The 22,803-nt window shown below is 43.9% G+C and overlaps 1 protein-coding gene across 2 annotated transcripts in view; it reads left to right on the top strand.

The window, feature by feature from the left end:
• The window catches only part of OSBP2 (oxysterol binding protein 2), a 391,235-nt gene that overhangs the window by 263,544 nt on the left and 104,888 nt on the right, over positions 1-22,803 (top strand). For both annotated transcript variants that reach the window (XM_073625242.1, XM_073625251.1), the window contains 2 exons: positions 253-319; positions 4,587-4,754. In XM_073625242.1, the coding sequence (XP_073481343.1) occupies positions 253-319; positions 4,587-4,754 (235 nt within the window). The remainder of the gene's footprint in view (positions 1-252; positions 320-4,586; positions 4,755-22,803) is intronic.

Below are 22,803 nucleotides of genomic sequence, written 5' to 3'. Positions count from 1 at the left end.
ATTTCTGCATTCTATTTAGGAAGCCCCAAGGGTCAAGGAACAAAATACCTACACCCCTGATTGATCTCTTTTCTCCTTACTAGTTAACACCCTAACTTGTTTTGTGATTAGATTACCGGGGTCTATATCTCAGTTTAGTACTGATTTATTTATTATAGCACAATGGTGCTCGGAATCTCTGATATATTGTTTTATTAGTGCATTGCTGAGTGTAAAACTGAAGTAGATCTACGTTTTTCCTTTTCTTTGAAGGCATTCTGGAAGTAATCTCAGCAGTGCTAGTGGAAGCCACCCAGAAGACTGGCACCTAGATGACAATGTAAGTAAATTTTAAGTAAAATTCATTAGATATATAGTAAATTACTTTAAATTTTTTAAGTAACATCTAATTAATTTTAATTATTTCATTAGTATTATTAAATATTATATTTTTTAGATTTTTATGAATTGCACAATGGTATTTTAATCAATTTTAATTAATTGTTATTGTTTTTTATCTGTACACATCCCAATGGTCATTTTGTATATTATGTGACGTTTTCCAGACTTCTTGCTTGCTGGTTTGCAACCCATCAGTATAATATATGCATATCTTTTGGCCACAAGATGGTGAAATTTTCCCTGTTTCCCTCTTTGGCTTATCTCTGTTTTTGTCCATTATGTCAGCATAGGCAGCCAGTAGTTAATATGGTGGCGTCTTTTCAGTTCCCGTCCTCCTACCCCGAACGGCCAGTTTCTAAGATGGCGCCACGGGACTACTTAAACCCCAAACGTAATGACAGCGTCACTTGGCCAATCCCCAGACGACGTCCTATCGCGACAAAACACGTAGGGTGGAGCCTGTGAAGTCATTACGTTTTCTCTTAGGTGATTGATGGGAAGCAAACAGAAAGCAGCAGGAAGCCTGTGGAGACGCCGCTATTTTTATTCTTTGATCTGCATTGTGTTACGCTTATGAAGGATGAGATCATTTGTAAGTGCAATTCGTTTGGCTTTTTAAATTACCGTTTATGAACCACTACACTATGGGAGCATTTTCTGTTTTTGTTTTTCGAGTACCACGATCATAGCCTCAAAATGTGGACGTCGGTATAGGTTTTTGGGAGACCTGAATTTCCCTGTGCCTGGTGAGACTACCTTACGGTGGTCATCTGTAGTCGGTAAGGAGCATTAATACTCACCTGGGTGTGAAGCATCTTGGATATTGGATCTTTTTTCACTATCTTTCCTCTGGAGTATCATCTTTACACCCTATATGGATTTTTTAATGACTTTTTTATGCACGGCTTGTATTTGAATGGGACTGAGTTTATATATTATTTACAGTATTAATTTGTTTATTAATTCTTTCCGCATTCACTTCCACTTATGTGTCAGTATTGTGATTTTATGTTGTTGTTTATCACATATTAATTTTACCAATTCTTTGTGTTATCTGCCTTAGTTTTTTAAGTGAGTTCTTTTCACCAATATTTTCATGCATCAGTTGTTTCAGTTGATTTTGGTTTCACTTCTTGGTTTATCACCTTTTAGCAATTTCTGTGTGGTATTTGCCTTATTTTTTTTAGTTGAGAGTTTTTTTTGTGGTAGCCCCCCAAAGCACCTTGTCCCTATGTTGATGGAGAGAAGAGCCTCATCCCCACAACCCTTGTCCAGTGGTTGTGGGGGTCTGCGAGCGGGGGGCTTATCGGAATCTGGAAGCCCCCTTTAACAAGGGGACCCCAGATCCCGCCCCCCCCGTGTGAATTGGTAATGGGGTACCCCTACCATTTCACAAAAAAAGTGTCAAAAAGAGACGGTTTTTGACAAGTCCTTTATCAATTTCTTCTTCTTTCATCTTCTTTCTTCTGATCTTCCTTCGGTGTTCTTCTTCCTCCATCTTCTTCTTCTCCATCTTCTTCTTCCTCCGCACTTCTCGTCCTGTATCTTCCTCATGCTTCTTCTCCCCCCCTGTCCGCATGATCCGCCTCAGTGGGAGTCTTCTGCCGTGTGACGCTTCGGTTCTTCTGACACTTCTTATATAACGGAGGGTGGGGCCACCTGGTGCCCCTGCCCTCCGTTATATAAGAAGTGTCAGAAGAACCGAAGCGTCACATGGCGGAAGACTCCCACTGAGGCGGATCGTGCAGACGGAGCGGAGAAGAAGCTGGAGGATGATGCGGGACGAGAAGAGCGGAGGAAGGAGATGGAGGAGAAGAAGAAGAAGAACACCGAAGAAAGACCAGAAGAAAGAAGATGGAAGAGGAAGCGGAAAGAAGAAGAAATTAATAAAGGACTTGTCAAAAACCTTCTTTGTGAAATGGTAGGGGTACAATTGTACCCCATTACCAATTCACACAGGGGAGGTGGGGATCTGGGGGTCCCCTTGTTAAAGGGGGCTTCCAGATTCCAATAAGCCCCCTGCCTGCAGACCCCCACAACCACCGGGCAAGGGTTGTGGGGATGAGGCCCTTCTTCCCATCAACATGGGGACAAGGTGCTTTGGGGGGCTACCCCAAAGCACCCTCCCAATGTTGAGGGCATGTGGCCTGGTACGGTTCAGGAGGAGGGGGCACTCTCTCGTCCCCCCTCTTTTCCTGCGGCCTGCCAGGTTGCATGCTCGGAAAAGGGTCTGGTATGGATTTTTGGGGGGACCCAACGCCATTTTTCTTTAAACTTTGGCACAGGGTTCCCCTTAAAATCCATACCAGACCTAAAGGGTCTGGTATGGATTTTGAGGGGGACCCCCTCCCCATTTTTTTTTTTTAATTTTGGCACGGGGTTCGCCTTAATATCCATACCAGACTTGAAGGGCCTGGTATGAAATTTAGGGGGACCCCCACCCTTTTTTTTTTTTTAAATTTCGGATCGGGGTTTCCCTGTGGGGGAATCCCATGCCGTTTTTATCAATGAACTTTTATGTGTATTGTCGGACCGACAATTCATTATAGCCGTGAGTAGTTTTAAATTACTTTTTTTCCTTTAGAAATTTCATTTTGCTGTCAGACTGTTCTAAATACGGGAAACATGCGCCCCTTTACAGGCATACTATAGACACCCCCAGGTACGAAATTTAAAGGAATATTACACTTTTATTGTTTTACTTTAAGCATTATTAAAATCACTGCTCCCGAAAAAACAGCTGTTTTTAAAACTTTTTTTTGCACTGATACATGTACCCTGGGGCAGGACCCAGGTCCCAAACACTTTTTATGGCAATAACTTGCATATTAACCCTTAAAATTAGCCCTTTTGATTTCTCCCATAGACAATTCACTATAGCCGACACCGCTATTACTTCATGACTTTTTTTCCCTTTATAAATGTCATTTTGCTGTCAGACTGTTCTAAACATGGGAAAAAAGCGCCACTTTACAGGCATATTATAGACACCCCCAGGTACGAAATTTAAAGGCATATTTCACTTTTATTGTTTCACTTTAAGCTTTATTAAAATCGCTGCTCCTGAAAAAAACGTCCGTTTTTAAAACTTTTTTTTTGCACTGATACATGTCCCCTGGGGCAGGACCCGGGCCCCCAAACACTTTTTATGACAATAACTTGCATATAAGCCTTCAAAATGAGCACTTGATTATTCATGTTCGTGTCCCATAGACTTTAACGGTGTTCGAACAAATTTTTTGCCTGTTCGCATGTTCTGGATGCGAACCGAACCGGGGGGTGTTCGGTTCATCCCTAATCCTCACTTGAGCTGCTTCTTCACCGATCTTTAGGTCCCTAGGTCCCTGGCATGTTAACTATAGGAAGCCTGCTGTGACTCCTTGTGGCTTTACAGTTGGCTTCCAACTGCGCATATGTGAGCCATGATGCACTTTGTGAATGGGCCGTCAGCCTTCTGGCAATTATGAAGAAAAGGAGGGGGAGGGAGAGAACATAAAGTGGTGCTTCTCCTTTAGGGTGAAGTTCCACTTTCAGGAACCCAGGGAGAGCGTTTTCAAAACTGAATTCAGGTAAGAAAGAAAACTGCCTTTGTGAGGATCCATATACAAAACCAAACAGAGCTACCCCGCTTGGAGGAAAGTATTCAACGTAACAGCAGGTCATGCTTCTATCTCTGGAAACTAAATCAGTGTGCCCAGGTCCTTATAAAGCAGGTTCTTTGTTCATGTCAACGTTTGGTGACTACTAATAAAGATTTTGTAATCACAATTAGTGTTGCAAACCCGTGAGTCAGTGCAAATTTGAAACTAAAGCCTAGTACATACTGGCCGAATGTCGGGCGGCATTGACCGGTTCAATAGAAACCACGCGACATTTGGCCTGTGTGTACTGCAGCCGGTAAGACAGACGCTGGCTGGCTTCTGTCAAAGGGGCATGACCGAAAATGGTCTGCCGACCAGCTCCCCATCAGCACTCTCAGCCAATGGCTGAGAGCGCTGACCATAGTGATCTGGCGAGGGGGCCGTCAGAACACAATAGATCAGCAGGGGAGATCGCTGTACTAACATTGCATAGTTAGTACAGTGGCTCCTCCTGAGCTGCACTAGTAGTGTGTACCAGGCTTTAGATTGCTGTACAGAATTTTTGATTTGAACCTAGGACTGTTAGATCATATCTTGTAATGCTTGGTATTCTTTCACCTCCAGGTTTTCCACAGCTCACATGAAGGCAGTTATTATGACTCTAAACGCAAAGATGTCTTGCCTAAGAAAAGGAGAAGGACCCGAATTCCTGACAAACCAAACTACAGCCTTAATCTTTGGAGTATAATGAAGAACTGCATCGGCAAAGAACTGTCTAAGATCCCTATGCCTGTACGTGAGTTCAATTTGGCTTGTGCCTTTAAAATTGTCTGAACTTCTAAGTAGCAGTAAGCTGATGGCTTGATCCCATCCAGAAAATAATCCAATTTGTCTTCTGTTCTATTGCTTGTAACTCAGAATGGCTTTAACGATTATCCCTCTAAGAATTGCCATGGTGGATATAGTAAGATGCTGGTTTATTTCACAGCACGTTTAGCCCTCTTGTACCAGCTTCTTTCATCTTCTTCCCCATACATGAAGTTTCATTATAGTCCCATTGAGGGGACATTGTTGAATCAATCACAAAACAGCATTTGTGACCATAAGTTCAAGAAATTCTGAGCTCTTGCTAGAGTGTAAATTACAGTCTTTAGCAGTGGCTTGTGTCATGGATCTGCCTGCATGGTATTTTTATCGTTTGTTCTTGTGGTTTATTCATGTCCCTGCTGTTTGAGTTTTCAACTATTTGTGCCTTTGATGTATTATGTTGGAAGCTTCTTTGACCTTGTAGCTATCATTGTATCTTTATAAAAGTTTTATTTATTTCTATCCTTAATGCATGTAAAGTGACTTTGTCTAGGCTGAGCTGATGTTATCACTCTGATGCAGGCAGGAGGAAGCACTTCTTCAGTCCCCCAGTGATCAGACTGTAATGCCGCGTACACACGATCGGAAATTCAGCCAGCAAAAGACCGATGAGAGCTTTTGGTCGGAAAATGCGACCGTGTGTATGCTCCATTGGACTTTTGCTGACGGAATTCCAGCCAGCAAAAGATTGAGAGCAGGTTCTCAATTTTTCGGTCGGAAAAAAGTTCCTATCCGAAAATGCGATCGTCTGTAAAAATTCCTACGGGGGGCGTGTCCGGAATGGCGCTGGGAGCAGACGTGTGCTAGCTGAGCTCCCGTCTCCGGCCAGCAATCCTTTTGTGATCCTAGTGTGGAAGATCGAGTAAAAGCTACCATCAACCCCCGGACTATCTGAGGAAGGATTGGGCGATGCCGGCAGGCAAAAAATCGAACCAGGGCAGGTACACTAACAGTCCGGTCAGAACCCGCTCTGGGCCGAACTACGTGGCACACGAGGCGTCCAAGATGGCGTCGCAGGCGGACTCCCCTCCGGACGGAGCGATACAAGCGGGCTCAGCGGCGTTCGATGCCCTAATGCTGGCCATAACCACCTGCCAGGCCACACTAACTACTAAAATTGACCATGTACAGACGGAAACAGCCCTTATCCGGAGGGATATGGACAAATTTAGAGACCGGGTATCCGAAGCAGAGCGCCGAATCTCTGAGGCGGAAGATATACAGAGAGACCACCATGTGGATATTCAGGCCCTGAAGCTGAAAGTGAAACACCTGGAAGGTAGGGCCGAAGACGCCGAAAATCGCAATCGCAGGAGTAATTTGCGGGTCCTTGGCCTTCCGGAGGGTGCAGAGGGGGCAGACCCGGTGTCATTCATGGAGGGGCTTTTGCCTAAACTGCTCCCCAAGGCCACTTTCTCTCCTCATTTCTCCATAGAGAGAGCTCATCGGATGCCAGCATCTAGAGGCCCTCCAGGCGCACCGCCGCGCACTTTTATTTTCAAACTATTGCACTACAGAGATCGGGATACTATCCTAAGAGAAGCTAGAATCCAGGGGGAATTGAAATTTGACAACGCAACCCTCCTGATATTCCCGGACTATTCGGTAGAAACACAACGTTGCCGCAAGTCTTTTGATCAGGTCAGAGCCATGCTAAGACAAAAGGGGGTGAGGTACAGTATGCTCTTCCCTGCCAGGCTGCGTGTCCAAGACGGGGAGAGAGTGCAGTTTTTTACCTCCCCCAGAGAAGCTGCAGCTTGGGCTGAAACACTCCGCACCTGAGCCCAGGATGGGGCCGGGTATGTGCTCTCTCTCTGACTAGCCTTACCTCTTATTACCCTCATTACAAGTGTTCAATATACCCCAGGACCTACTCTTCTTGCTGTGCTTTGCAGGACTCTGCTCATGCGCAATTTCAGTTGGAAGACTCCAAAACTCCTCGCAGCAGTTCTTCCCAGCAACCAGGGTGATCGTCGCTGGGTCTTGATCCCACATTGAAACTCACATGAGACACAGTCTGCTGCCCTAAGAGGCGACTTTCTAGCTTCCCTCCTGGCTGCACTACCGGCCCCGGGATGGGGTGAAGAGATGAGGTTCTTCTTCCTTGACTGTGTCCCGGAGGTCTATCTGCGAAACCCGGATGTCGGCCGCCCATATTGCCTCCTTCATTGCTACACCGTATGTACTGAATGGGGGAAGTGGTAACTGCCTCGAGGTTGAGACCTGATTATCCTGGTTCAGTTTTTTCCATTAGCCCTCTCTTCGTCCCCCTCCCACACCAGACCATTATATCAGTACCAGACCATTATATCAGAGGTCCGCAGGAATAGGAGAAGGGAACTTACAGATCTGGAATCGGAGGCGGAGAGGCAGGAGGCTCGGTATGTTAGATCCCCGGACCCCCAGTTATACGTGAGGCTGCAATCGCTACAGCGCGAAGTCCTCATTCTAAGGACTTCACTGACCCAAAAGAAATTATTGCATCAAAAACAGAGAATATTCGAACAGGGGGAGAGGACGGGTCGCCTGCTGGCGTGGTTAGCTAGGGAACAGCCGGGGGGGATGTCGATAGGTCAAATTCGCGGGGATGGGGGGTCTACCCTTAACTCCCCGATAGACATCAACAGGGAATTTGCCTCTTACTATCAGAATCTATATCGTTCTAGAGTAAATTACGACCCTGCAGAATTGACGTCTTATTTAGACAAAATAGACATACCGACCCTTACTCCTTCTTATGCCAACAAATTAGATGCCCCTATCAGTATTGAAGAAATTCTAAAAGCGCTAAAGATGATGCAGACGGGCAAGACGCCGGGCCCGGATGGCATTCCAATTGAATTTTATAAGACCTATGCTGAACAGTTGGCTCCTAAATTTCAACAATTATTGGCTAGATCCATGGCGGAGGGATCCATTCCTGACTCAATGTACGAGGCGGTGATCGTAGTCATCCCCAAGACAGGAAAGGATCCGATGTTATGCTCCTCCTATCGCCCCATTTCCCTACTCAACGTGGACGTTAAGATTCTCTCAAAAATTTTGGCCAATAGAGTAAATACGGTGATCACGGCCCTTATACATCCTGATCAGACGGGCTTTATGCCTGGACGGGGAACGGACATCAACCTTCGTCGGCTACATACGCATATCGCACTGGCCTCGGGTGGGGGTCCGGGGGTGGTGGCCTCACTCGACGCGGAAAAAGCGTTTGATTCGGTCGACTGGGGCTACCTGTGGGAGGTTCTCACCAGGTTTGGGTTCGGGCCCACTTTTTTGACCTGGATTAAACTATTATATGCCAAGCCTACAGCCCGTGTTCGTACTAATGGCACCCTGTCGGGTAGATTCCCCCTGGAGAGGGGCACGAGACAGGGATGCCCGCTTTCCCCGGCCCTATTTGCTATGGCACTGGAGCCGCTTGCCATCTCGCTTAGAGCGGATGAGGAGGTCAGGGGTATACGGGTCGGTGTGATCACGGAAAAAATCTCGTTATACGCTGATGACTCACTATTATATTTGGCAGACGCCTCGGACTCCCTTCGAGCAGCCTTAGCCCTTTTTGATTTATTCGGTCGTTTTTCGGGCATCCGTATAAATTGGAACAAATCGGTGCTCTTTCCCCTCTGTGGTTCAATACCACCTACAGATACAAACACCCCCTTGAAGTGGGTAGACCAGTTTACGTACCTGGGAGTTAGGGTAGGGGGTGAATTGAAGGGATATTTAGACAGGAATGTCTATCCACTACTCCCTCAGCTTCAACAAAAGTGCTCCACCTGGAAATCCCTCCCCCTGTCTCCGGTAGGTAGAGGGAACCTGCTAAAAATGATATACCTACCTAAATTCCTATATTATTTCAGACATACCCCAGTCCCCATACCAAAATCCTTCTTTCGTAGGCTGGAGAATGTGGTGATTGCTTTTCTCTGGGCAGGGAAACCCCCACGAGTCGCTAAGGCTATTCTATATCTTCCGCTATCCGGGGGTGGACTTGCATTGCCGAACTTCTTAATTTACTATTGGGCGGCCGTCTTGGTGACGGTGAGGTGGTGGTTTTCGCAGCCTCGCCAGAACCCAGCGGTCACCCTAGAGGTGGCAGTCATGGGTTCTTATGCGGCGCTGTCCAACCTCCCGTATAGGGGAATGAGGGCTACTTCTGCGGTTACGGGCCCCATGAAGACCACACTTCAAGTGTGGAAAGCCTCTAGAGCAGCACTGCTACAACCACTCACGGTGTCCCCACACACCCCATTGTGGGTCAATCCGATGCTTCCACACCTCTTTAGCCTACCGGACCCGGCGGCATGGGCCAGTCGAGGTATTACCAAATTAAAACAGGTCATGTCAAGGGGAGCAATACAACCATTTAAAGAACTACAACAAGCCCATAACCTACCAAATTCCTTTCTCTTTAGATACTGGCAGTTAAAACATGCCCTCAGGGCCCAATTTCCCTCCCGGGTGACGCTCGAAACGGATCCAGTCGAGCGTCTCTTGATCTCTGGGATGCTAGAGAAACCACTATCCTCCCTGTATTTATATTTAACAGTCACCCATGACATTAAAACTGATAGGACTAGGGCTAAGTGGCAGGGGGATATCTCCTCGCTGGGAGAGGAGGAATGGGAAGAGTGTCTGACTACGTTTATCCCGTCCATGATTGCTGCCAAAGATAGATTTATTCAGCTAAAATTTATCCACAGAGCTTATTACACGCCCCAACGTCTGGCCAAAATTTACCCCGAAAAAACTTCCAACTGCACTAGATGTGAAACAGAGGTGGGCTCCTTCTTTCATATGGTCTGGTCCTGTCCCAAGCTAGGTCCGTTTTGGAGTGAGGTGGCGAACAAACTAGAGGTGATATGTGGCGCAGAGATACCAATGGATCCCTTAATCTTTTTGCTTAGCTATCTGGGAGAGATAGAGGGAGACCGCTATATCAAACAGTGTCTAACATTCTCCCTATTTTATGCAAGGAGAGAAATACTCCTTAACTGGAAGAAAAAAGAGGCACCCACCGCGGAGGCATGGGAGGCGGCGGTAAATAATGTTCTGCCGCTGTATCGCTTGACTTATGAGAGCAGGAACTGTCCTCAAAAATTTGATAAGGTGTGGTCGAGCTGGGTGGATGCATGTGGCCGCCCCTGAAGATGGGGGTGGCCCCGTGTGTTCACCCTCCCCCCCCTCTTACTCCCTTCGGTTGGGAGGGGGTGGGTTAGATTGGGTATTTTACACCTTGATGTAACGTCTGATATTCTCCTAGAGGTCTAATTAACACTACTGAATCATACCAGTGGGTTGTCATATTTCATGTGCTGTATATGTTTTGTCCGTCGCCACAAGTTGGAATGGAATGGAATAATCCTTTTACATACATGATTGTATATTGTAGTCTGTCGACTGCTGTTGGATCCTAATATAATGCTGACAATGCTTGTACTGTCTTCTATGTTTAATAAAATAAAAATTCACTGTTAAAAAAAAAAAAAAAAATTCCTACGCATGCTCGGAAACAATTCGACGCATGCTCTGAAGCATTGAACTTCATTTTCTTGGCTCGTCGTTTGTTGTACATCACTGCATTCTTGACGGTCGAAAGTTCAGAGACCTTTTGTGTGACCATGTGTATGCAAGCCAAGCTTGAGCGGAATCTCATCGGAAAAACCATCCAAGTTTTTTCCGACAGAAAATCCGCTCGTGTGTACGCGGCATAACATTGTACTTAGCAAGAGGGCCAATCTGTGGGAGACATTTGTGAACTGCTCAGGTACCAGGATTTACATTATTATGTGAGCCAGCATCTTAGTCCAAGAAGTAGATGTTGACCCTGGATGATGTCTGAGCAAAGATGGCTCTAATGAGAAGGACTCGTGTCTTAAGGAAAAAGGTACGACAAATTTTTGGTACTGGTGTCCAATGGTGAAGGTCTTCTGGCTTAAGATATTTAATATATACCAGGTAGTATCGGGAACTGAGATGCAACCAAATATCAGCATCTCAATACTATCTATTATTCCTGGATCAATGAAAATTATCAGGGCAGACGTCCTTTGCCATATGATAACAGCCCCTAGGACAATAATAGCTTGAAATTGGAAGAAAGCAAAAAGCCCTACAATAATAGAATGAGTCTGCAAGATGAACAAAATGCAATTCATGGAGCAAATGATTAGGAGAGTCTAAATAATTTAAATCATAAAGCATGGCAACTATGGGAAGAATTTCGGGCCTCAGCAACTATTATACAGTATCTATAAACGGGACCATATATCCCTCCCCCTTTTTTTTCTTCATTTTGTGGTAGCTTTGATTTAAAATGTCTAGGGATGAATGGAGAATAGATGTAGGAATGAGGTGAATTAAATGTAAATGAGGTAAGAATCTCAGATAGAAATAGAATTAGAAAGTAGAAAACATTATTATTTATATATATATATATATATATATATATATATATATATATATATATATATATATAAAATGATATCCAATTTTATAATATGATCAAAGTGTATATCTATATGTGTGTGTGTATGTATGTATATATATATATATATATATATATATATATATATATAATGTATTTGTATAAGTGTTTTAAAATTAATAAAGAGAGATTGAAACATAATGAGAAGGACTCTTTATGGTGTCTCCAGAGAAAGTACACTCTGTGAGAAGTAAATATGACCTGTAAGTGTAACATTTAGACATTCAAAAGGATTTTTTTTTTTTAAAGGAATGGTTTTGCACCTCTTCTGAGGTCCCCTGCTGGCGCTCCAGGCTCCTCCCCCCTGCCGAGTGTGCCCTCATTGGAAGTTGCGTGCTATGGGGGCACTCCTGTGGGCTCGATCCCGAGCTGCGCTGTGTGTCCATTAACACACAACTAAATAAAAAAAATAGTGCTGCGCAAATAAAAAAGTCCTTAAACATCATGTATCAGATGTGATGAATAAATTGGAAGACAGGAACCACCAGTGGACACTCAGGGTGACAGAAAATAACTGATTGGTGACTATGATCCCTCCACCGGACATGGATGGCCCCTCACCTTAAATACTCGACCTGAAACAGGTCACACAGCATGAACAGCATACACTGGGTGGATAAGTCCTGGCAATGGTGGTATGCAGTGTATTGCTGTCTCCCAGGGGCAGGCTAGATTATTTGTATCCTCAATTGTGGAGGCGATACCACCATTGCCAGGACTTATCCACCCAGTGTATGCTGTTCATGCTGTGTGACCTGTTTCAGGTCGAGTATTTAAGGTGAGGGGCCATCCATGTCCGGTGGAGGGATCATAGTCACCAATCAGTTATTTTCTGTCACCCTGAGTGTCCACTGGTGGTTCCTGTCTTCCAATTTATTCATCATATCTGATACATTTATTTTATTTATTTCAGGTACTTATATAGCGCCGTCAATTTACGCAGCACTTTACATATTCATTGTACATTCACATCAGTCCCTACCCTCAAGGAGCTTACAATCTAAGGTCCCTAACTCACATTCATACATACTAGGGACAATTTAGACAGGATCCAATTAACCTACCAGCATGTCTTTGGAGTATGGGAGGAAACCGGAGTACCCAGAGGAAACCCACGCAGGCACAGGGAGAACATGCAAACTGATGTTTAAGGACTTTTTTATTTGCGCAGCACTATTTTTTTATTTATGTCATTGAGGTGTTGTTGAATTAACCTTAGTGTCTGCTTGCATTTATTCTTTTGTGTCCGTTGATCAGTCAGCGCTGAATTTATATATACTTTTTCTCATTAACACACAACAACACACTCCCGCTACCCTGCTCTCCTCACTGCCTGTGATTGACAGCAGCAGGAGCCATTGCTGCTTCAATCTCCAATGAGGAGAAGAAAGTTGCTGCTCTCGAGCACAGTGCTGGATCGAGATCGGGCTCAGGTAAGTATGGAGGAGGCATTAGGTTTTTTTTATCTTAATGCAGAGAATGTATTAGGGTAAAAATATTATCTTTATAACCACTTTAACAATTTCAAAACCAAGCCAATCCTGACGTTTCTCTTATATATGTTAAAAGCTAAATTTTTTTGCTGGAAAATTACTTAGAACACCCAAACATTATATATTTTTGAAAGCAGGGACCCTGGATGAAAAAAAATGGTGGCGGTTGCAATTTTTCATGTCACACGATATTTGTGCAGCCATTTTTAAAACACATATTTTTGGGAAAAATACACTTTGATGAGTTTTAGTGCACACAACATAATACCCAATTTTTAGATAAAATATAAAAGATGTAAATAGATACCTAACATGTCACGCTTTAAAATTGAGCATTTACGTGGAATGGTGAGAAACTATGATATAATGTACCGTGGTTTGTCACTATTCCACGGGCATGTGCAGTGTTTAAGTGTGACATGTTAGGTATTTATTTACTATCCATAGGCGACACTTTAAAAGGCTTTACCAATTTAGAGTTAAACAGGAGGTCTGGTGCTAGAATTATTTCGCTCACTCTGACGTTTGTGGCGATACCCCACATGTGTGGTCTAATCACTGTTTACATATGCGTGAAGGACCTACATATGCATTCGGATTTGCTTGTACGTATGGAGGGATGGAGACCTTTTACTTTTTTTAATTGTATTAATTAACTTTTTTTTAAAATGTATCTTTAACCAATTAAGGACAGAGCCTCTTTTTGAGATGTGTTGTTTACAAGTTAAAAACTTTTTTTTTTTTTTGCTAGAAAATTACTTAGAACCCCCAAACATTATACATTTTTTTTCTAACACCCTAGAGAATAAAATGGCGGTCGTTGCAATACTTTGTCACACCGTATTTGCACAGCGGTCTTACAAGCGCACTTTTTTTGGAAAAAGTACAATTTTTGAATTAAAAATAAGATAACAGTAAAGTTAGCCCATTTTTTTTTTTTTTATATTGTGAAAGAAAATGTTACACTGAGTAAATTGATACCCAACATGTAATGCTTCAAAACTGCGCCTGCTCGTGGAATGGCGACAAACTTTTACCCTTAAAAATCTCCATAGGCGACATTTAAAAAATTCTACAGGTTGCATGTTTTGAGTTACAGTGGAGGTCTAGGGCTAGAATTATGGCTCTCGCTCAACCAATCGCAGCGATACCTCACATGTGTGGTTTGAGCACCATTTTCATATGGGGGCGCTACTCATGTATGCTTTCGCTTCTGCACGCGAGCTCGTTGGGATGGGGCACGTTCAAAAAAATTTTTTTTTTTCTTATTTATTTTACCTTTTTATTTTATTTTTTTACACAGTTTTTCTAAAAAAAAAAAAAACTATTTTTGTCACTTTTATTCCTATTACAAGGAATGTAAACATCCCTTGTAATAGAAAAAAAGCATGACAGGACCTCTTAAATGTGAGATCTGGGGTCAAAAAGACGTAAAAAAATGTGTCATTTAAAAAAAAGATTAAAAAAAAATGGCCCTTTAAGAGCTATGGGTGGAAGTGACGTTTTGATGTCCCTTCCACCCTGCAATGTCATGGAGACAGGTGGGTGCCATCTTCCCCTCACTTGTCTCTATGCACAGCCCTGAGAAGGACCGGATCGCCTCCACCGCTGCCGATGGCTCCAGTAAGCGGCGGAGGGCACCGGAGCGCGGTGGGAGGGGGGCCCTCTCCCGCCTCCGATAAAAGAGATCTTGCGGTGAATCCGCCACAGAGACCACTTTTATCTTGTAGCCGGCCGAACACGGTGATACCGGGGTTATGGCAGCTAGCTGCTGCCATAACAACGATATCCGTCCTCAAAGTGAGGACGTATATCGGCGTTCGGTGGTCGGTAAGTGGTTAAATGATCAACATCCCTTGTGATTAAGGATGAGCTCAGGCGTGTTTGCAACTCCATGTGCCCGCGCCCGCCAGGAAGCTGACACTCCGCAGTGCTAATCACAGGCAGTGAGACATTTCCTGCACTGCGGAGTGTCAGCTTCCTGGCGGGCGCGGGCATGTGAAGTTGTGAACACGCCTGAGCTCATCCCTACTTGTGATAGCATGGGCAGTAACAGGTACTCTTTAATGAGAGATCTGGGGTCTATTAGAGGGGAGGAAGGTATTGATGTACCTTCCTCCCCTCTTTGTTTACCGGACCTGACAAGTGGCAGTAGTCCCAGTCTCCCCAATTGCACTGGTTATGGTGGGCTGCAGCGGAAAGGGGGGTTCCTTCTGCGCCCTGAAGTTATCAGGCAGCTGGAGAACCACTTGGATCGCTTCTACAGGAAAGCCTATCGCCGGATGAAAATTTTGATACCGGCTGCAACCATGATAGCGGTATAACCACTTTAACCAGATACCTCCTATAGGGCATGAAGTGGTAGAGAAGTTTGGGGTTGTTAAACAAACAAACTTACATACCTACCTCCATGCTGCAGCATTGGTCTGATGCTGCATCTGCCCCCTGCTGGCTCTAAGCCTGAGCACTGAGAGATCACACAGCCACTGATTGCTCAGTTCTCAGACAGCTCTGAGCAGAGAGCAGTGACTCAGTCACTGCTCTCTGCTCTGCCCCTCCAGTGCTTAGTGGGGCACCAGGCTGGAAAGGGCTCTGCAGCAAAAGGGGAAGCAGTTGAGGGGCAGTAAAAATGCAGCTCAATCACCTGGTTTTACTGCCCACCAATTGAATGTGTAAACAAGCCCTTACTGTAGTGTTCTGCATTTTTTGCTCATTTATTAGAATACAGCATCCGCTGAGCGTTTTTTAGCTGTTTATTTTTAGCCATCATCATTATAGCAACTATACATCTTGATTGAAACATGAGATACAACCTCCCTGTATAAGGTAAAGCTGCCTTTGCTTAGACGTGCTAAATTTAATATAAAACTTTAGAAAGCACTGTAGGGTTCTGAAGTTCTGTTGAGGAAGACAAGGTCAGTGCCAGGGCATTTTTATTCAGGTGGGTATGACAAGTAAACAGCATGGATCCTTTTTAATTTAGAGGATTTATTGCACAGACAGAGAGAGCAGGGCTGAGTCTGTGGAAGTCTTCAGCAACAGATGAAATATTTCAGATAAAAATAAAAGTGAGATTTCAGCTGTGGAGGTGGGAAATGTGATGAGCTCAGTGTATTATTTTATATGTTCTATTTTAGGCCGGATCTCTTGCCGGGAGAAGACGGTTTTAACATCATTTTGGCTTTGTAACTGACTGGGTTTGTCTCTTATATTGTCTGGGAGAATTTGATCGATGTAGTGACTTAAAGGAAACTCATGCTCACAGCATACACTTTCATTTTTACAACATCAGCAACAGCATAAAAATATACAGTAAATGATAATTATTTGACACTCCAATATTATTATTATTTAAGGTACTTATATAGTGCCCTCAATTTACACAGCGCTTTGCATATACATTGTACATTCACATCGGTCCCTACCCTTACAATATAAGGTCACTAACTCACATACACATACTAGGGCCAATTTAGACAGAAGCCAATTAACCCACCAGCATGTGTTTGTGTGGGAGAAAACCGGAGTACCCAGAGGAAACCCACACAGGCACAGGGAGAACATGCAAACTCCAGGCAGGTAGTGTCGTGGTTGGGATTCGAACCAGTGACCCTTTTTACAGCTAGGCGAGAGTGCTACCCACTACACCACTGTGCCGCCCTGTGATATATAAGCTTACTTGAAAAATCTCCTTTCATGTTGTGAGTTCTGATTGTCTGCTGGCCATCTCTTTCCACAAATTCCTGGATTCCCAGCATGATTTGCAGCTTCTCCTCTGCTGTTTACTTTCAATTTCTAAGGACTACATATTCCATGATACCTTGCTGTCTGAAAGCAGTGATTCCTGTACTGACTCCACCTCCTGAAACTCCTCCCCCCCAGCAACTCTGTAGTGCAGAAGGCGGGCTCTGGGAAATGTGTGACACAGCTACCCACAGGACATTGTGATTACGTGTCACAGAATTGTGTGGGGATCTTCACAAACTAAATTTACAGATTTAAAGATTGTTCAGAGTAATAGGAGTAGGTTAGAAATAATTGAAATGCAATGTGGAAATTAATATATGGTTTACAGTATGATCATAGAGATGGTTTAACTGCTTGGTTCTTAGGTTACAAATATGAATTTTGGGTATAAATATATTTACAGTTGAGTACAGTGAAAAAGGGTTGTGTGTATGTACATGGAAGGAGGGCCATTGGCTGAAATATGTTGTATTTGAAAGTTTAATGCCCCATATTAGGACCTTCATGGTTGTTGCTCTGCCCTTGGAGGCAGACATGTGATGATAGATACTAAGAAAATACCTTCCTCTTACATTTGAACCAGATTGTCTAAACTTTGGTGAAATGTGTTTAGATGTGGGCTTTAAAGCGGAGTACCACCCAAAAGGGGAAGCTCCGCTTGTTCACACCCTTCACTGCCACATTTTGCACTTTTTTAGGGGGGCAGCCAGGTACCCGCTCCCACTTCCGGGTAAGATTGCTGAGGCGATCTATGAGCATTTTCGGCCCCTCCTCCTTTTCGCTGCTGCTATCTGGGACACACACAGGTCCCAGAAGACAGCCGGACCATTCAGAAAGCGCAGCGTGACTCACGCATGCACAGCAGGAAACCGGCTGTGATTTGACGAATCGGCTCGGCGTGCCAACATCGCAGGATCCCAGGACAGATAAGCGTCCTAATATTAAAAGTCAGCAGCTACAGTATTTGTAGCTGCTGACTTTTACTTTTTTTTCCAGACTGGAGCTCCTCTTTAAAGTCGAGTTCCACCCGTTTTTTAGTTTATTAAAAGTCAGCAGCTACAAAAAGCATAGCTTCTGACTTTTAATAAACCGACACCTGCCCCACCGTCCAGCAATGTGGCCGCCCGGAGGCTAGCTCCTCTCCCACACCTCTCCTTGGCACCGTCATGGTAACTGTGGGCACCCAGCCATGACAACTTACGGATTCACAGCCAGGCACGCACTGCATATGCGCGAGTGGCGCTGCGCTCTTCTATTGGCCAGCCGGTCTTCTGGGACCTGAGTTGTGTCCCAGAAGATTGCTGGCAGGGAGGGGCTGCCTAGGGCGAGAGGAGGAGTCGCCTAGGCGGCCGAAGGAAGCAGGAAGTGGGACAACAAGTCCCACAAGAAAAAAGGGTACCCCCCCCCCCCCAAAAAAAAAATGACATGCCAAATGTGGCATATCAGGGGGGCTAGGAGTGCTTAAAGCGGAAGTTCCACTTTTGGGTTGAACTCCGCTTTAAGGGGTCTATTTATAAAACATTTTTTTGGGCAACTATCTCAAGCATTTGCTCAGCTGTCACATATAATCCCCTATTTTACCTAATACCATTATCTTTTATGATGGTCAGCTCCATCTAGTGCCTATAATGCAGTATTTTCATGATTGAGGTATTTCAGGAAAATACTACATTATGGTCACTAGTTGGTGCTAAAGCACACGATAGGATTTTCCAACAACAAAATCCATGTTTTTTTTCCGACGGATGTTGGCTCAAACTTTTCTTGCATACACACGGTCACACAAATCTTGTCGGAAATTCCGATCGCCAAGAACGCGGTGACGTACAACACGTACGACGAGCCGAGAACAATGAAGTTCAATAGCCAGTGCGGCTCTTCTGCTTGATTCCGAGCATGCGTGGAACTTTGTGCGTCGGAATTGTGTACACACGAACGGAATTTCCAACAACAGATTTTGTTGTCGGAAAATTTGAGATCCAGATCTCAAATTTTGTGTGTCGGAAATTCCGATGGAAAATGTCCGATGGAGCCTACACACGGTCGGACTTTCCGACAGCAAGCTCCCATCGAACATTTTCCTTCGGAAAATCCGACCGTGTGTACGGGGCATAAGTGTATATTAATTGGTTTGCGTGAAAGTTATAGTGTCTACAAATGATGGTATATATACTGGCATTTTTTCAGCTAGTTTTTAGCTAGTTCCAGCCTCAGTGAAAAAAAATTAAATGTCAGCAGCTACAAATACTGTAGCTGCTGACACTTAATATAAGGACACTTACCTGTCCAGGGAGCCCACGAAGTTGGCATGCAAAGCTGACCCGTCCATTGGCTTTGGGTGCAGGCGCCAGCATCCTTACTAAGGGAAACAGAAAGTGAAGCCTTGCGGCTTCACAGCCTGTTTCCTACTGCACATGCGCGAGTCAGGCTGCGCTTTCTGAATAGTCTCGCTGTCTTCTGGGACCTGTGTGTCTCTCAGAAGGCAGCAGGGGGTAAGGAGAGAAGGCCAGAAGTTTTGTAGATTGCCGCACAACGATGTGTCGATCTTACATGGCAGTGGGAGCGGATACCTGGTTTTGACAGGTATCCGCTCCCCGTCAAAAGGTGCCAAATGTGGAAACGGAGGGGGTTAGGGTGTGAGCAAGCGGAGCTTCCACTTTTGGGTAGAGCTCCGCTTTAACTGTGTGCCTAACAATGTGTAATGTGTACTGCTTTTACTGATCAATGTGGCTTGGAGAAAAAAAAAAAACATCCACATTGCTGCTCCGTGTACAGAGCCCTGTGGTGTTAGTAAACACAGGGCTCTGTACTGTGATTCACTGAGCCAATCAGCAGGTCCTGGTCATTAATCATTGGCCAGGACCTGCTAACCGACTTGTGCTGTGCCGAATCACAGCAAAAATGGGGCAGCGGGCGCGTGCCCCCTACCTGGAAATGCTGGATGTATGTGATCCGGCGCAAAGCTGCCGTTAATGGTTTAGATACAAGATCTCTGTGTACTAAGCATGTTTCTTAGAATAAGGCGATTGTAGCCACAACATTGCACTTGCGAAAACACAGTGGAGTACTGTCTTGTTACACCTTTAACGTGTTACAAAATAACAGTTAAAAAGAGGAGATGTACAAACAATGAATGCATTACCCAAAGAATTATTGTCCGAATTTTTTTTCTGAGAAACAATACAGTTGAGTACTGTTTGTAAATTTTTAGTTTTAACATTTAAAGTGTAACTAAAAACAAAACTTTATTTTTTGGTTTTGGACAGAGTGGAGGGGGATAAGAACACCTATTTTTATTGCAGTCTGTGCCCCTGTTAGGGAGATTCACCTTCTCTATTTGTCAAGTTTCCTATTATCATTGAAAGAGAAAAGTCAATGAAAATCTTATATTTTGGGTTGTCCCCAGAATATTAATAGAGGGAACATCGTCCAATGGGGACGCTAGTTCTGGTGACTAAAGGTCCCAAGGATTCCCTCAATTTGCAGCGATTTCATCTCACTTCCTGTTTTGGCTATGGGACAGGAAGTGAAGGTAAATCTCCCTAATGGGACACATATGGCAAAAAAAACTGACTAGGGTTATTACCCTCCCTTACTCTATCCAAACTGGAAAAACAAAACAATTTTGGCCTATATTTCTGCTTTAAAGTGATACTAAACAGAGAAATGATAATTGCCATAATTTATTCACATAAATCATATATGGCACTTTTTATATTTTTTTTATTTAATAAATTCTCTAAATACCTTATTCCTGCAGCGCTGTTGTGTGATCACATGATCTTTCTCTGTTCTTTAGCAAATGCAGGGGAAGATCATTGGGAGGGGCTTCTATTGCTCTGCTGATGTATGCTTTCTACAGTGTGAGTCTGTGTCTGGCCAGCACTCATTGGTGCTGTGCCAGTCACATGACTAAAAAAAAAAAAAAAACAGTTTTAGAAAAGCAATTCAAATTAGATTCTAAATCTCAAATATAGACAAAGATGCAGCACTTCTACATCGCGAATCACAGTTAGACATCAGCTTTATTAACAACAACAGTGTGTACAACACAGAACAGTCAACCCGTTTCAGCCAAATCAGCCTTATTCATGACTAACACTACCCAATACAAGGCAGCTTAAATAGACAACATGAAATCCACATCTGCTCAGGTTATAGGTGAAATGTGCAAGAAACACTACTCTTCTGGCAACCAGATGCTTTCCCCAGCATTTCCCCCAGGCCCATTCCGATTGGGGAATTCACCAGGGCAAGGAGAAATTGCTCAACGGGACTGAGTTTTCATTGAAATTATTTGTAAAAGACTAAGGGAGAGGGGATACTTTATTGAACATCAAAAATTTATTTTTTTAGTAGTGCACCAAAATGAAAATTCTGGACCGAAACCAAAAATTGAGGATGCACTTGGCTGAAAACCAAAACCGAAGTGGACAGTTTTTAAAAAAATATATATATATATTTATATAGAATTGTATTATATTTGACTTTTAATTAATATCATGAATTTAAATGAATATGAATTTATTTTAGGCTATTATCGGTACCTTTTTGGTCGATAGGCTGCTATCACACTGAGCAGTTTTTGAAGCGCTTTTGCATTTTAAAAAGCGAAAGAAAAGCTCAAGAAAAATGCATCCCTTCAAATTCTATGTATGTCTTCACACTGATCTATTGTGCTTCCATTGAGGTGTTAAAAATCCTGCTTGTCGCATTTTTGGTGCATATTTGTTTTGAAAAAAAAAAACGCAGCTTAAAATTGAAATGCATTGAAAATGCGGCAAAAACACATAAAAAATGCACCCGTATTGCATTTTTTATGCAGTTTTTCACCTATGAAAAATGCATTGTAAACATTCTAAAATCACTGCAAAATCGCACGATTTTTGGCTGCCGTTATCAGCACCTTTTTTCTATCGACAATACATTGATAATCTTATTTTTGGCCAATAATTTTTGGTGGCCGATATATAGGTGCATCCTTAGTATTTTCTGTGCAATAATATGGTGTAGGCGGAGTCAGAGATGATGGAAACTAGCTTTCATTCAGGCAGTGTCTGCATCCAAGGATCTTTTTTTACTTTATAGTTATGCACAAATGCATTAGGGATATTTAATTCTGTATATGCCTGTGTGCGCATGGACACATAGAGGTGCATCTACAGGCAGCAGTGGCGGCCCGTCCATATGGGGCACTTGGGCGCTACCCCCTAATCCATGTGCCTGGCCTCCTAATCTGCATGCTGGGTGCATGGATTCCAATGGGGGGATTTGGTTTTTTGAAGAAGATGTTTAGCGCCTGAGGCTCTAATTGGCATCAAAAAAGGGTGGGCTAGGGCGCTGAGCACTGCACCCCGAGCCCACCCACTTGTGTGACAATTCTCCTCCCGGCCAATCAGGAAGCAGCTCTTGAGACCTGTTTGGTCAGGGAGTCTTTGGACTCCCAATCATGTCTCAGGACACACTGGCCACTCATATCTCAGGACAGACTTTCTGTGTAGAATCGAGAGAAGAATGGCCCGGCTCTTCATTCCCCCTGCCTCCTATATTAAGGTTAGTCTCCGCCGCCGCCTTCTCATCCGTCTAACACCTGGGGGAGAGGGGGTCATTTGTGTGCTTGTGGTGATCACCGCCTTCCCGTCCATAATTCGTCTCCCGCCAAATATTTAGAACCAGCCGACACTGACAGGCAGAAAAAAAAACCCACCAGACACCTGTAGGAGCGGTGTTTTTTAAGCCTGGTCTGCATGAGGCCTTACGCTCCATTCACACCTGAGTGTAGTGCAGCGACAGCTGCTGTAGCATGTTTTTTTTAGCTTTTTTTTTTTTATTTTTAGTGTAACGTATTTAGAGCGGCACCATTCATTTGAATGGGGCTCCCTAGGCTCCAAAGAAGCTCATGTACCAAATCTTGGCACAGAGCCAGGAATGTTTGCGATTTTTGCCGCGATTGTATCATGTTTTGTCGCTCGACGATTGCGGCAAAATGGCACCATGTTTAGGGTGCCATGAAGAAATAACGGCATCACAAACGCGTTACGCGTTTTGCCACAATTCTGGAATTGTGGGCAGAATCGCAATGATTCTGCCTGCGATCCAAATCGCTCAGGTGTGAACTGAGCCTAAGGCTCCCCCCCTCCAAATAAAAAGGCTGGATCTATTCTTTGAGACGGAACTTTCATTCAATCATGTTCATTCGCCGTTACTGCTAAAAAAAAAATTTTAGGTAGAATTTGTACCTTGC

This window comes from Aquarana catesbeiana, linkage group LG01 (assembly GCF_042186555.1).
Source record: "Aquarana catesbeiana isolate 2022-GZ linkage group LG01, ASM4218655v1, whole genome shotgun sequence".
Taxonomy (NCBI): domain Eukaryota; kingdom Metazoa; phylum Chordata; class Amphibia; order Anura; family Ranidae; genus Aquarana; species Aquarana catesbeiana.
Note: the sequence above shows the minus strand (reverse complement) of the source record. Positions and strands in the feature narration are given on the sequence as shown.